The sequence below is a fragment of the Maniola hyperantus genome, chromosome 11 (assembly GCF_902806685.2).
Source record: "Maniola hyperantus chromosome 11, iAphHyp1.2, whole genome shotgun sequence".
Taxonomy (NCBI): Eukaryota; Metazoa; Arthropoda; class Insecta; order Lepidoptera; family Nymphalidae; genus Maniola; species Maniola hyperantus.
In genome coordinates, this window is record NC_048546.1 from 14,744,344 (window position 1) to 14,760,521 (window position 16,178).

General features: G+C 40.5%; 2 protein-coding genes across 2 annotated transcripts; both read left to right on the top strand.

Moving 5' to 3' along the window:
- Window positions 1-755: 755 nt before the first annotated feature.
- LOC117986727 (organic cation transporter protein-like) lies at window positions 756-14,997 on the top strand. Its single transcript, XM_034973599.2, has 7 exons — window positions 756-1,057; window positions 1,879-2,113; window positions 2,844-3,099; window positions 3,985-4,316; window positions 4,874-5,168; window positions 6,526-6,707; window positions 14,185-14,997. The coding sequence occupies exons 1-7, from the start codon at window positions 822-824 to the stop codon at window positions 14,356-14,358; spliced, it is 1,710 nt and encodes a 569-aa protein (XP_034829490.1). The 5' UTR covers window positions 756-821; the 3' UTR covers window positions 14,359-14,997.
- LOC138402992 (uncharacterized) lies at window positions 6,908-10,797 on the top strand. Its single transcript, XM_069501777.1, has 2 exons — window positions 6,908-7,855; window positions 10,660-10,797. Exons 1-2 carry the CDS (start codon window positions 6,913-6,915, stop codon window positions 10,671-10,673), a joined length of 957 nt encoding a protein of 318 aa, XP_069357878.1. The 5' UTR covers window positions 6,908-6,912; the 3' UTR covers window positions 10,674-10,797.
- Window positions 14,998-16,178: the final 1,181 nt, after the last annotated feature.

Below are 16,178 nucleotides of genomic sequence, written 5' to 3' on the forward strand. Positions count from 1 at the left end.
TTTTAGGATTTTCCCCTTTAGGCAGTGTGCTATAAGTCCCGCAAATTGCTATTGCGCTGGAAACATGTCTCACTAACATCGAAATGACGTCATTGTGACGTAAGCCGAAAGAAAAATATACCATCAGCTCGAAACTTCAGTCTAGTGCTGACGTCACTAAAATGGCGGTCACGCGCATTAACAATTCGCGGGACTTATATACCTGGCAAATTTCATTATTCTTGAAAAAAAAAAAAAAAAAATGAAAAAAAAATTTATTTACCATAGATCAATCAATTATAACACTGTGTTATGGTACCCACACTTGGTCAACGACTCGGTCCCTTGACGGGTCTTGACACAACAGACAGACAGACAAACAACGGAATGATTCTATAAGGGTTCCTACAAGCAACGAAATTGCTGACATTCTGGGCAAATCAAGCGCAAAGGCACGACAGATTGGCCTAGAGCCTGTCTGCAGAATACCTGAGCATCTGGTTCAACTTACCCTTCTTACCTATTGCTATTCACGCAACCGCTGGAGAAACTTGCCAGGGTTAAACCACTCGAACCCCCGACCTCCGATTAGGCGGCGGACGTCCTAACCACTAGGCTATCACAGCTTATTACAATATTTTATTATTATGTCATATAATATTTTATTATTTTACATTATCAGTGAATTTACGCAGATAAGTTTTATGCGATGTCTGAAGGTAAAGTAAACGATGAGATTAAGTAGATATTTAACATTGTATAGTATTTGCCGAGAGCTTGTGTACCATGCTAGCGATTCTCTCAATAAAATAAATAAAAAAACAACATAAACACAAATCAAAATGAATGAAAGCAGTCAGAAACATGGTGACGTGGAAACTGTACAGGAATCAAGTATAGATGAAGACAGGAATGCGAATGTGGCTCAAGAAGCTATAGACCTAGATTATGTCCTGACACACGAGCTTGGTCAGTTTGGTCTGTTCCAGCTGAGGAACTTCCTCCTTATTGCTGTAGTTATCATCATTTCTGGCTCAGTAAACGAATATATATTCTCAGCAGCAGCAATACCACACAGGTAAGAAAACTATGTATTGACTATAGGCTCCGTTAGGCTCATAATGTGGCACCATTTTCACCGCAATTAGGCACATAATGAGACGTATAATGAAACTGTGACTTTTTCATTGCTATTATTCACAAGTGAGTTATAGAGTTTTTTATTGGTTGAATTGCATTGTTCTTAAAAAAGTTTCGATACAAAAAAGATCGTGTTCAATAGTAGGTACACATAAATTAATGTAGGTAACTATTGCTTGCTCATTTCATACAACTTCCTTCTTAAATAGATAATTTCAACTTGTGTGCAGATTTTTATTAGAGTCAAGTGTCCTCCCTTTATCAGCCAAATGGTAGTATATAGGAGCATGAAAAAATTCACAGCTGTAGTATATATAATTAATTTTTAAAGAAAACTATCATAGCTAAGTTGTGACTACGGAGCCCTATACTGCGCGTGGCCCGCCACGCACTTCGCCGGTTTTATATCACCATGATATTCATGATCAACCCATCGCCGGCTCACTACAGAGCACGGGTCTCCTCTCAGAGTGAGAAGGGTTTGGCCATAGTCTACCACGCTGGCCACGTGCGGATTGGTAGACTTCACACACCTTTGAGAACATTATGGAGAACTCAGGCATGCAGGTTCCTCACGATGTTTTCCTTCACCGTTAAAGCAAGTGATATTTAATTAATTAAAACGCACATAACTCCTAAAAGTTAGAGGTACGTGCCCGGGATCGAACCCCCGACCTCCGATTAGAAGGCGGACGTCCTAACCACTAGGATATCACAGCTTTTTGAATAATACTTATTGTTTATTATCTACACGGGTAGATGTCGCATCCCAGAATGCGGCGAAGACACAAAACTGCACGAATTTAGTCCTGAATGGATCAGCAATGCAGTTCCAGAGACTAGTTCAGGCTTGGCCAGCTGCGAGCGATACGCGCCAGTTGGTGCCGGCTCCAATGGCACCTTGGAGCACTGCCCTGAGCACCAGTTCGACCAGTCCAGGACCATTCGCTGCGAAGGTTTTGTGTATGCTGAAGATAACACCGTGGTGTATGACGTTAGTGTCAAACATTTATATTATTAACTTAAAAGATTAAACAATAGAATAGAATAGAATAGAATGTTTTTTTATTCATGTAAACTTTTTAAAAGTGCTTATGAATAGTCAGGTAGTTTTAATTTACCACTGGTTCGGAATGCCGTGCCTACCGAGAAGAACCAGCAAGAAACTCGGCGGTTGCTCTTTTTAATTTTTTAATTTACAATGTTATTATACAGCTAATTATATATTAAAACTGTAAATACACAAATATAAAATTAGATAAAGATAGATAAAATTTCTAGTAAATTATTTTATTACTAGCTGATGCCCGCGACTTCGTACGCGTGGATTTAGGTTTTTGAAAATCCTGTAGGAACTCTTAAATTTTCCTGGATAAAATGTAGCCTATGTCCTTCCCCGGGTTGCAAGCTACCTCTGTACCAAATTTCGTCAAAATCGGTTGAACGGTTAAGCCGTGAAAAGCTAGCAGACATACAGACAGACACAGACACTTTCGCATTTATAATATTAGTATGGATATGGATTTTAGAAAGAAAAGAAAGAAAGAAAGAAAGAAAGAAAGAAAAACGTTTATTTTTTAAGGCTGTACCACACATTACCAGCTAGACATTAGCTGGTTAGGTTAGGTTATCCCGGCGCCTCTTATACTTGAGACGTTACAGAGTTTGTTGCCCTTTCCACGGTTTTATTTGTAACACGTCAGTTAAAAAAAATGTGTTTCTAGTTCGACCTCGGATGTAACGAATGGCGGCGAGCGCTTGCTGGCACTTTGTTCAACGTCGGGATGTTCCTCACACTCCCCATCACTGGATATGTCTCGGATCGCTTCGGCCGAAAGGCAGCCTTGGTCGTCAGTGTCGTCAACTTGGGCCTGTTCGGTTTGCTGAGAGCTTTCTCCGTCAGCTACACTATGTACCTGTCTCTACAGATTGTACAGGCCACTTTAGGAACTGGACTCTATAGTTCTGCGTATATTATGGGTAATTATTTTAAAAATGATTTTCTTTATCTTGGTTTATTAGATAGAATAGGTATCTTAGGTTATTAGATAGAATAGATAGCATATATAAGTACAATTAAAACTGGCCAAGTGCGTTCCGTACTACAGTCATATTTTTTTGACATTTTGAAGGATAATTCAAAAACTATGATGCATAAAAATAAATAAAAATCTGTTTTAGAATGCACAGGTGAAGACCTTTCATAATATCATATTATGATACCCCACTTCATATAGTTATCTTACTTAGAAAATTGAAAATACTAATTATTGTTCATGACCACAATTCAATTTTTTTTGTGTCATGTAACCACAAATTCACGGTTTTCAGATTTTTCCCCAAATGTCAGCTGTAAGATCTACCTACCTGTCAAATTTCATGATTCTAGGTCAACGGGAAGTACCCTGTAGGTTTCTTGACAGACCGACAGACAGGCAGACGGACAGACAGACAGACAGACAACAAAATGATCCTATAAGGATTCCGTTTTTCCTTTTGAGCTACGGAACCCTAAAAATTAATGTTTGCCTATCGCAAATCACTACCCCTATAATGCGAAAGTGTGTGTGTTTGTTGGTTTATTGGTTTGTTGGTTTGTAGGTTTGTTGTTTTGTAGGTTTGTCCTTCAATCACTTCGCAACGGATCAACGTATCAACGTGATTTTTGCATGGGTATAGTTTAAGACCTGAGTGACATAGGCTACTTTTTATCCCGGAAAATTAAAGTTCCCATGGGATTTATAAAAGCCTAAATCCACACGTATAAAGTCGCGAGCATAAGCTAGTAAAAAATGAAAATAAAAAATTGCAATAATATGTCTGGTCAATTAAAATTTATTGTTTAATCAACTTTTGTTGTTTCAGCTACTGAGCTGGTTGGGCCGAAGTACCGTGTTATCACAGGTGTGACATGTACTACCATGTTTGTGTTAGGAGAGATGACACTGGGCGGGATCGCTTGGCTGATATCACCATGGCGCTACATGATCATGGCACTGACTGTCCCATGCTTCTTCTTCGTCTCGTATTACTGGCTCCTCACGGAAAGCGTAAGATGGCTGCTATCGAAAAAAAAATACACCGAGGCTAAAGAAATATTGCATACAGTTGCGAGAGTCAACAAAACTAAAATAACCGAAAAGTCTTTAGAAGCGCTTCTTAATCCTCCACAACCTTCCACTAAAATTATAGCTAGTGTGAGTTTGATTATTATTATATCTTTGTCGGGATTAGGCGTGCTGCTTTTATAAAGATGATGATGATGATTGATGATTAACGGGATAAGTCAGGATTACAATTTATAAAACAACAACATTTATACAATACTAGCTTATGCCCGCGACTTCGTCCGCGTGGACTACACAAATTTCGAACCCTTAGTTGATAAATAAATAAATAAATAAATAAATAAATAAATAAATAAGCCTACCTCTAACTTTTTTTTTTCCTTTAACTTTCTTTCAAATTATTAATACCTTTTTTTTTTAAATATTTCTTATAAGGTATATCTAGCTCTAATAATGCAGAGGTCATCGCAACCCAAACGCGGGCAAAGGCCTCCCCCTTTTTCTTTCAGGTATCCTTGTTATAAATAGGGATTGAATTTTCAAAAATACTTTCTTAGCGGATATCTATTGTCTACGTCGTAATAGCTCTGCATGCCTTTCAGCTCAATCCGTCTGTTTCAGCTGTGCGTTGATAGATCAGTCAATTCGCCAGTCAGTCACCTTTTGCAATAAAATTGAATTTTCAGGCTGAGGGACTTGGATTAGTTCGTACTATATTACGTTCTCCAGTTTTACTCAGAAGAGTTTGCACAACGCCTATTTGGTGGATCACGATGGTATTCATCTACTACGGGCTGGCCATCAACTCTACCAGTCTCTCTGACACCATGCACCTCAGTTATATCTTGACGGCTGCTATCGGAATGCCTGCTTTCTATATATCAGTGTTCGTGTTGGGCAGAGTTGGCAGGAAAGCTACTGTGAGTTGCGGTTTCTTTATTTGCGCCGTTTTCAACATCAGTTTTGTCTTTATTTCAAATGGTAAGCATAACCTAGTTATTATATAGTTTATGCTTCACCGTGCCGTTTTTCTGTAATAGAGATGCTAACGAGTAGGCGGGTCACCTAATGTTAAGTGATTACCGCCGCCCATGAACATTTGCAGCACCAGAGGAACCGGCGCGCCGATGCGTTGCCGGCCTCTCGGGAATTTGTTGGTCCGCCATTGAAAACCCCCATGTTGTAATGTAAAGGGAACACCGCCGAAGGGAATTGATTCCACAGTTTGCATGTGTGTGGAATTTTTTCCACCCGGTTCCGTGTCCGTGCACGGACACCACACGGTGAAGCATTCTTGACTTGACTGTTTCAAATTAAATGTTCGTTGTATATAAGCAGGCATTACTTTGTTGTATGTTGTACTTGTAAAATATTCGTCATGTTTTACTAGGTACTGGAAAGGGTCCACAAAGACAGAACTCTTGTCCACTATCATGCGAAGAAAGCTCGCTTTCTTTTGGCATTTACAAAGAGGAGCCCAATTCTCATTTCCGAGATTAGTTTTGGAAGAATTGAAGGCAAAAGGGCGTCGCCAAAGACGCGAATGGTTGGACGATATAGGGGGGCGGACAGGGCTTAGTTACCCGAAGTTAAAAGAGGCGGCTTTAAATAGAGAAGCTTTTCGCATGATGACCTCCAAATTTCGTTTCGAAGATGGCTGATGATGATGTCTTGAATCCGTGCCTCGTCCGCGCCTCGTACGTCGCACGGCCCGCACCCGCCACATGTTGGCAAATCATCCCTTGTCCATACAAAAGAGTGTAATTTCTCGATATAAAATTCGATTCAGGCGGCGCAAGACCGTGGCGTGTGGACTGTGGAAGTCTCTACAAGAGACCTATGTCCAGCAGTGGACATCTATCGGTTGATGATGATGATGATGATGACGATATTAATAGTTATAATATATACATGTCAACATGTGTGATAATGTCAACAGTTCCATCGGTCTTTGTGTCACCGGTAGTTATTCGTCTAGATAATTTCGTCTTTAATTGCACAGATACAACCTTGGTTTCGCCAAACAAGTCATCAAATTATACCTACTTATTATCAACCCGTACCCTTATTTCAGTACTAACCTTTATATCAGTACCCTTATTGTAAATGCGAAAGTGTGTTTGTTTGTTGGTTTGTTCTTCAATCATGTCGCAACGGTGCAACGGATCGGCGTGATTTTTTGCATGGGTATAGATAAAGACCTGGAGAGTGACATAGGCTACTTTTTATCCCGGAAAATCAGAGTTCCCACAGGATTTTTAAAAAACCTAATTCCACGCGGACGAAGTCGCGGGCATCAGCTAGTTATTATTATGTATGGCTTTAATCATGTTTCTAGAATACCGTACTGCTCGCCTGATAATATATCTGCTTGGGAAGTTTTTCATCGCGTCAGTTGGGACGTCACTGTATCTGTACACTGCAGAGCTGTTCCCAACAGAGTACCGACACACTCTACTCGGCTTCTCGTCCATGATTGGTCGCATCGGATCTATCTTTGCGCCACTGACACCAGCTCTTGTAAGTATCTCTATACCTATATAAAAATGAATCGCTGAATGTGCATGGTCATCCCATCCGGCCTCTTGCCGTCATCCCTGAACAAGCTGGAAGGTTCTAGCTGAGCTGGGATGGAGGCAACGGCCAGAGCGCGACGAACTATATCATTAGTAGTGTTGCATATGTGTGTAACGATTGTACATGTGTGCGATGGTGCCTCATCGTTATGTCTCTTATTTTATTAAAGCAGTGTGACTACAGCTACCGTGTTTCTCACTCGTGTTTCCCCGATGTAACAGTGGCGACGAGCGAGCGCGATAAAGTACCTACGTCCGGAAATTGTAAAAAAATGTCGGCTGAAAAATTTGGAATTTTGTCGACTTTTGACCACAGTATCCACTCGTGGAAGTCGTATAAAGGCCGGCTTTTACAGTGGTACATCGCGAATGATATAAACGCAACAACAGATGCGGCGGGGATTAGGCGCCGGGCTATTTTGCTGAGCGCACTAGCAGAAAAATCATACCAACTGGCGGTGGATTTGGCCTTGCCGAAAGCGTTAGAGGACGTGCCATTCGAGGAGATTCTAGATACGTTGGACGCGCATTTTACACCCAAACGGTTGGGCATCGGTGAGAGACACAAATTCTACGTTGCTACACAGCAAGCGTCGGAGTCGCACACAGAATGGGCGGCTAGACTGCGAGGGCTGACGGCTCACTGCAATTTTAGCAACGTGGAAGAAGCGTTACGGGATCGCTTCGTGATAGGCATGCGGTCGGGACTCGAGAAGGAGAAGCTGTATGCCAAGGACATCACGGAGCTCACACTCACAAAGGCAGTGGAGCTGGCGGAAAGTATACGCTGCGCGCACGCTGGAGGGGCTAGCAGCTCCGCTACAGGCATCAATGCGAGCGTGGTTGATGAGGAGCGCGGCGCCATGTTCAAGATCGAAGGAACGAAAAGTGATAAAAAAAATAGTGCGAGTGCGAGTGCTAGTGCGACAAAGTCTAAATGCAGCGTCTGTGGATTTTTCCATAAATCAAAAATCTGTAAATATAGGAATTTCGTCTGTAACCGGTGTCATGTCGCCGGGCACCTTCGTAGGGCCTGTCCTCAGATAGGGTACGTAGCCACAGGCGGTACCGCCGAGGACGACGATGACGATGGTAAGTTATATAATATACGTTCGGTGAAGGGCGAGCCCATGGTGGAATCGGTGTGCATCCGCGGAGTAAAAATAAAGTTCGAAATCGATAGTGGTTCATCAGTAACTGTTATATCCGAGGATACCTACACAGAGCATTTTAGTGACATACCGTTGACAAAAAGTAACAAAAGGCTCATAAGTTATACAGGAGATAACATTTTATGTGTAGGTATGATTCGCGTACCTGTCTCGTTTGACGGACGCTCGCGTACCCTCGACGTATTTGTTGTACGCGGCGGCGGCCCACCGTTATTGGGTAGGGATTTTATTTCACTTTTTAGATTGGAGCTAACTTCGGTTAATTATTGTAAAGAAACCGAAAATCAAGTTGAAAAGCTTCAAACGCAATATCCTTATATATTTTCAGGTAGATTAGGATGCTTTAAGAAATATAAAGTGTCATTGACCTTAAAAGACGATTCGAAACCAGTTTTTTTTAAGGCTAGGCCGCTCGCGTTCGCCTTACGAGATAAAGTTAATAAGGAAATCGATAGATTGCTCGAGTTAGGCGTACTAGAACCCGTGGAGCATTCTGAATATGCCTCGCCAATTGTACCCGTGCTCAAGCGAAATGGCTCAGTAAGATTATGTGCTGATTATTCGGTCAGTATAAATAAACAATTAGTTATTGAAAAGTATCCGTTGCCCACAGTGAGTGAGCTATTTTCAAAGCTTCACGGGGGCCAAAAGTTTACAAAGTTGGACCTCTCTATGGCTTATAACCAATTTGTATTAGATGAGGAATCTCAGAAAATTACCTGCATTAACACACATCGTGGGTTATATAGATACACTAGGTTAGTGTTTGGGCTAGCCTCTGCACCGGCTATTTTTCAGCGCGCAATTGAGAGTGTATTGTCAGGCATGAACGGGGTACTTTGTTTATTAGACGATGTTTTAATAACCGGGGCCAACGATGGTGAGCACTTGGATCGGTTGCACGCGGTGCTGCAAAGGTTACAGGAGGCAGGGTTAACGCTACAAAAGGAAAAATGCGAATTTTTTAAGGATGAAGTAAGCTATTTAGGGTACATTATAAACAAAGACGGGTTGAAAAAATCGCCTTCTAAGGTCAAGGCTATTGTAGAGGCATCGGTTCCCACTAATGTTAATCAGTTACAGTCATTTTTAGGCCTAGTTAATTACTATCGCAGTTTCGTGCCCAGTGCATCAACAATCTTAAGTCCCTTATATGACTTGTTAAAAAAGGGCGTTAAGTGGAATTGGGGTCAACTTCATAGTAAGGCATTTAATACAATTAAAAGGCTGTTAGCGTCGGATCAAGTGCTTACTCATTTCAATCCTAACGCAAAAGTAATTTTAACGGTCGACGCATCCCCAAGCGGGTTAGGTGCAATTTTGTCCCAAATCGGAAGCGACGGAACCGAAAAACCGGTGGCCTTCGCGTCGCGAACGCTTAGCGTTGCTGAGAAACATTATTCGCAAATCCAGAAAGAAGCCACGGCTATAATATTCGGGGTCCGACGCTTCCACCAGTATTTGTATGGTAGGGCAGATCCCTTCGTACTTCGTACTGACCATAAGCCTCTCATATCAATATTCGGTCCACACAAAGGTATTCCGGAAGTATCGGCGAACCGCTTACAGCGATATGCTATGTTTTTGAGTGGCTATAACTATACTATAGAATACGTACGAAGTCAAGACAACAGCGCGGACTACCTGTCACGCGCGAGCCTCCCCACCCCCGCGTCCGGGGGAAGCGGGCCGGGTGCGGCGGAGGGGAGCGCGGGGCAGTGCGCAGACGCAGCCGCGGCATTGCATGATCGCGCGGCCTATGTATGCTTCGTAATCGACGGGTCGCTCCCGGTGTCGCTAGACGAGTTACGTAAGGAAACGGAGAAAGATGCGATACTGTCGCGAGTGTCGAGGTATGTTTTACGAGGCTGGCCGCCTAAGGTAAATGATATCGAAATAAAGCCATATTATTTTTGTAGGATGCAACTCTCGCTGGAAAACGGTTGTCTTATGAGGGGGCATAAGGTCGTAATTCCAGGCACGTTAAGAGCGAAGGTACTTTCGGAACTACATTCTTCACACCTAGGCATGGTAAAAACTAAAGCGGAATGTAGGTCGCGTTTCTGGTTTCCCGGAATCGATGCCGCTGTAGAAAATTTAATAGGTACTTGTAACATCTGTCAACAGTTACGACCTGCAGCACCTCGGGTACCCATTTCGCCTTGGGAGTTCCCTTCGCACCCCTTCCAACGCGTCCACATGGATTTCCTCGGTCCGATTAACGGTCGTACCTATTTAGTTATAGTAGACGCGTATACCAAATGGGTGGAAGTATACGATATGGTCACCACTACCACAACGGCCGCGGTCATTGAAAAGTTATATGAGTTCATGTCACGATTTGGGTTAATGGAATTTCTTATAACAGACAATTTTGCCTCTTTTTGTTCGCAGGAATTTTTAAAATTTTGCGAAGTAAACGGTATCACGCACTTGACGTCGCCCGCGTATCACCCGGCTAGTAACGGCCAGGCAGAAAGCTATGTCAAAATAATAAAAAAAGGCATTAAATCGAGTCTAATGTCTAGTTGCAGTTTAAAAGAATGCAAACTTAAAATGTTAAAATACCTACTCGACTATCGAAATTCCGTACATTCCACCACGGGGTCGTCGCCGGCGCACCTAGTTTATGGTCGTAAATTAAGAACACGATTAGATTTGATAAATCCAATGTCATCGCCGCCCTCGTCTGTCGCCTTGGCTAATTTTGTTAAAAATCGACAGTATACGCAAGTTAAAGATCGTGGAGGAAAAGTGCAAAAAACATTTTCGTTGGGTGATAATGTCTTATACAAAAAATATAGCACAAATAACAAGTTCATTTGGTGCAAAGGAGTAATTGTTAAAAAGCTCGGTAGAGTAGTTTATTTGGTTAAGGATTGCGAAACGTTATCAGTTGTAAAGAAACATAAAAATCAAATGGTTTTAAGTAAAGAGACAATTAGTAACAACCTCGACTTCTGGGACGATGACAATATGGGACAACAGTCAGCATCCATTAACGTTTCTATGCCGACACAAACCGACGGCGGTGGGAGTAATGAGGAACCGGCAACGCCACCCGTGTCGTCCGGCACGTCGGGCTCGGCTGGCACGGCCGCTGCGGCCCAGACGCCGATTGCGGAGCCGGCATCAGTACTCGAGGCGTCCGACTCGACCGCGGCATCCGGAGCACCCGCCACGCCGCCGTCACCGCCAGCAGCAGACATTAGGTCGCCAGACCCATCTAGCAGAGTAACGATGACCAGAGGAGTCCGTCGACCCGAGACATCCGACGATGAGAGCCGGGAGTTCTTCGAGTGTATAGAGAGTGGTATCCGGAGGCCCTCTGCTCGAACTCGAAGGAGGTTGTTACGTCAGCGTCTCGATAATTAGATTAACAGTATTACTAAGTATAGATATTACACGGGATTGTCAATCTAGGGGGAGGAGTGTTGTATATGTGTGTAACGATTGTACATGTGTGCGATGGTGCCTCATCGTTATGTCTCTTATTTTATTAAAGCAGTGTGACTACAGCTACCGTGTTTCTCACTCGTGTTTCCCCGATGTAACAAGTAGCACCATGTCGATGGCCTACACTCCGAATACAACTGAGTCTCTGTCAACTTGAGTCTGAGTCAACTGCAAGGGCATAATGAGGCTCACATACCTTGATTCTCAAGCGTAGGCAAACGGCCACACGAAGCGCTGTGTGGCCGTTTCCTCGGATACCGCAAAAGTTAGGGCTTTATCCGAGGTACATTGGCACCGATTCTAAGCACAACCTAATTTTAGAGTATTCGCACCCTCTTCTTACTATTGTAATCTGAAAAGGACAGAAGCAGTTTGACATTTCTAAATTTAATTTTTAGATGGTAAAACCCGTGATTTTAGCACGCACTCGCGAACCTACTGTTTAAATTTGTATTGTGCACTAAAATTTAGTCTTTAAATGTGAAAGTCATGTTCCGTTCCTTTTTTAGCATTAGTAATAAAAAAAAATTACAAAAAAAAATAAAAACCGACTTCGTTACACAAACACTAAAAATTGAAAAATAATTTAATTTATTACCGAATATATTATGTATACAAGAGTTAATATAGTTCCATAATAATACTTTTTGGTGCCGGTGCCAATTAGCTTTAGCTGCGCGAATCGTCTAGACTTCATATTTTTATGGGACTCCACAATGGCACCTCATTGGCACCTCCTTTTTTTGAAGTCGGTTAAAAAGAAAAGGATGCTGATACTCTAAATTTAGTTTAGAGAGAGACTAGAGAATCGGGGCCATTGTGCTACTAGGTCCGCGTGTGTCAAGATAACACGCGGTTTGTCCCAAAGGCCCTGACATTCCACTAGGATAATCCTTACCAGGACAAGACGCACTCCAAGCCAACTTAGCCTCCGTAAGACTCTCCACTACAACATCAGTCGGACTGGGCAGATTCAGGATCTGACTGATGAGAGTGATAGAGCCAGAAGCAGAAGATAAGATAGCCAGAAGCGCAATGCTTGAAATGGACCGTATGCCTAGGCCCCAGTATTTCATATGATAAATATATTATTACTTTATTATAAACTAGGATAAAAATAAATGAACGCTGAAAAAAATATTAAAATCCAACAAAGATTTACAAAGTTACAGGCATTTTAATTTTGGAGTGGGAGGGTCTTCTATCCCTTTCTCGCAAAACGAAAATTTGTATGAAACCGCACAAACCTACAATGGCATTAGTAAGGTGTGACGTCAAAATGCTATATCGCTATCTCTGTCTGATCAGAAATATTTAAATGCTTATAACTTTCTTTTTATTTGATCGATTTAATTACTTTTTCAGTTTACGTCATTATTTTTTATTCTAGTTTTTAATAAAGTAATAAAAAAATTGGAGTCAAATACCCAATTGTAAATTTAGAATTTTGCCAAGAGTGTCTTTAAGTGACACGTCTAGGACCGAAATCAAAGAAGGGTATTTCCAAAAGGGACTGCACCGCAATAAATACATGAATTTACGAGCAAATAAACATAAACGTAAAATATACCATGTGTGGCGGCTTTATATCTAAAAGACGATGCGAAAATTTATTATAATAATATTATCTAATTTACAATTTAGGAGGATTACCATCCATCTCGAATACCTTTATTAGGTTTTAAATTAATATGTATCTATGCAATTAACTTTAATGGTAGGTAATTCCTTTAGAAATGATTAAAGAGTTATTAAAACCAGCCCAGGGTTTTTTCGGTAATAAATACTTAAATCGCTAGTAAATACTAAATTGACAAGGAAAATTCTCATATTTATTCGAATTATTTACATAACAAATAAACTATTAATAAACTTAAATCTAAAAAAAAAGAAAACAATATTAAATTAAAACTAAAATAAATTAAATTAAATCTAAAACCTCATCGAGACCACCGCAGCGAGGCATTGTACCCAAGATGCTGGCAGCATTACCCCTTTGGATGGCCAAACTAATTCTTTGGCCAAGGTAGCTGCCAGCTCTCGGGTCCCCGGTTGACTCGATAACTCTTTTCGCAATTTCAAATACTAAATAATCGTTTCGGAATAAAAACCTCCTTTTTCAAAGCCGTTGAAGACGGCTATAACGTACCTACAGGATGTCACGCTGGCAATAACGAAGACAGATGATAGTACTGATATCATAATTATCACAAAAACGCGAAAAAAAATATTTAAAAAATCCTATAATTTTGTAAAAGTTTATAATATATCGCAAGTAAAACATCTGATTGAAGCTAGATGTCAACGAACGTTGCGTAAGTAGACCACTAGGAGTCAATGCCACATCGTAGGCTGGGCATTGACTGATTTTGCGGGTTTGAAAAGTACTAAATCACTAAAACTACAAAACGAGGCATATGGTTATTGGTATTGAATTGTGTTTAGGCTAGCGATGGGACCCGCCTGCCAGTTCGTGGCGGGTCAAACCTGGCGGGATCGCTAAGCGATACCCGCGCAACCGCTAGGCTGTCGAGGGAGGAACACTGGTTTTAGTGGGTGCAAGCCCCTCTGTTTCCCCTGACGGAGGGGTATGCGTCAGGCATTTCCTCTGTATAAAAAAAAGTATAACAAAGTGTATAACAATAACGCGAAGTTTTTGCTAGCGTTCTGGTTACACCCTGTATTATGTAATTTAAGTGTGTGATTCTGTGAGCGGTTGTGTCACAAATAAATAAAAATAAAATTATAATTGGAAGGCAACTAAAATGATGATCATAATTGCATAATTTCCAGATGACCTATTACCATGGCATCCCGTCGTTGCTGTTCGGTGGAATGGGCATCATCGCCGGTGTGCTGGTGCTCACGCAGCCGGAGACCCTGGGCTGCAAGATGCCCGACACTCTGGCTGAAGCGGAAGCTATCGGAAAACCAGAATCCAAAATAATAACTGGTTTATCTAGATAATATCACATCTCAGTTTATAATTAAGTTAAACGTTATTTTTTATTGTTTCTCCTATATTATGGATATTATTGAATTTTTATTGTTAATAATGTTACGTGTGTAATAAAACAAGAATATCTAATTTTGTTACCTTGTTTCAAAAATGTATCTTTTCCTCTCTTGTTAAACTTCAAACATTGGGATGCAATAGCGAATCCCTTATTATAAATGCGAAAGTGTGTTTGTTTGTTTGTTGGTTTATTGGTTTGTTGGTTTGTCTTCATTCCTAGAGGTATTAGGATACCGATTCTATCTTTTTATGCTAAAACTAGCTGACCCGGCCCGGCGTCGCTCGGGTGGAATTTAGAAAATCGAGGTAGGGTTTGAATTTCCAAAAATCCTGGAACACTTATTTCTTCATTTTGTGACCGACAACCCAAATACCAATTTTCATGAAAATAACTCGAAAAATGACGGACTTTCATACAAATTTTCATCCCCTATTTAACCCACTTAGGGGTTGAATTTAGTAAAAACCTTTCTTATTGGATATTCACTCTTTACAAAGAACACACTCTCCAAATTTCATGTCTCTAGGACCAACGGTTTAGGCTGTGCGTTGATATATAAGTCAGTCAGTCAGGACTTTGAATTTTATATTTATAGAAGAAGATATCGAAAATGGTACCTAACTAAATGAAAGCGACCAAACGAGCAGGTGGGTCGCCTGATATTAAGTGATTACCGCTTCCCATAAACATTTACAGCAACATAGGAACTGCCAATACATTGCCGGCCTTTCCGGATAAGATATTTTTGTCATTAATTACGTATCCTATCTTTTGCGATTTTTATCATAATAGTATTTTGCGACATCTTCAATAGCATAAAAAACTCGTGAAATCTTGTTTCATCAAAATCTCTGTAAAGTAATTGAAGCATTCAACGCGGTAATGTAGGTATTCTATTATAATGGTAATCTGCATTAGCATATTAATAACAAAATTTTATAGAACCTATGTTAGTGATTTTCCTTAGTCATTTTGACTAATGCCATAGTAGCTTCGTGCGGTTTCATGCAAATTTTCGTTTTGCGAGAAAGGGATAAAAGACCCTCCCACTCCAAAATTAAAACTTTGTAAATATTTGTTGGATTTTAATATTTTTTTCAGCGTACGTCATTATTTTTATCCTAGTTTATAATAATATTTATCAAATTTAAAAGTAGGAAAATACCCAATTGACTATAAAAATATACTCATACATTTTCCTACAGAAAAACCGGCCAAGTGCAAGACTCGCTCAAAGAGGGTTCCGTACTACACTCGTATTTTTTCGACATTTTGCACGATAATTAAAAAACTATGATGCATAAAAATAAATAAAAATCTGTTTTAGAATGTACAGATGAAGACCTTTCATATTATGATACCCCACTTGATATAGTTGTTGATCACTGCAACACAGTTTATACTTCTGCAGAATCATTGTTCCCATTTGTTATTGTTTTGTAAAATCAATGTGTAAAAATAAAGATTATTTATTATTATCATTATAAAAAAAATAGTTATCTTACTTCGAAAATTGAAAATACTAATTATTAGGTAGGTACTTGATAAGCACAATTTAATTTTTTTTGTGTGATACCACAAATTCAAGGTTTTCAGATTTTTTCCGAATGTCTGCTATAAGATCTACCTACCTGCCAAATTTCATGATTCTAGGTCAACGGGAAGTACCCTGTAGGTTTCTCGACAGACCAACAAACAGACATACAGACAGACAGACAACAAAGTGGTCCTATAAGGGTTCCATTTTTCCTTTTGAGGTACGGAACCCTA

Excerpts from the sequence above, each read along its gene's own strand:
- LOC138402992 (XM_069501777.1), top strand. The coding sequence starts at position 6,913 with ATGTCTCTTATTTTATTAAAGCAGTGTGACTACAGCTACCGTGTTTCT.
- LOC117986727 (XM_034973599.2), top strand. The coding sequence starts at position 822 with ATGAATGAAAGCAGTCAGAAACATGGTGACGTGGAAACTGTACAGGAA. Across the intron at positions 1,058-1,878 it reads GCAGCAGCAATACCACACAG|ATGTCGCATCCCAGAATGCG; the intron begins GTAAGAAAACTA and ends CTACACGGGTAG. Across the intron at positions 6,708-14,184 it reads CGCCACTGACACCAGCTCTT|ATGACCTATTACCATGGCAT; the intron begins GTAAGTATCTCT and ends CATAATTTCCAG.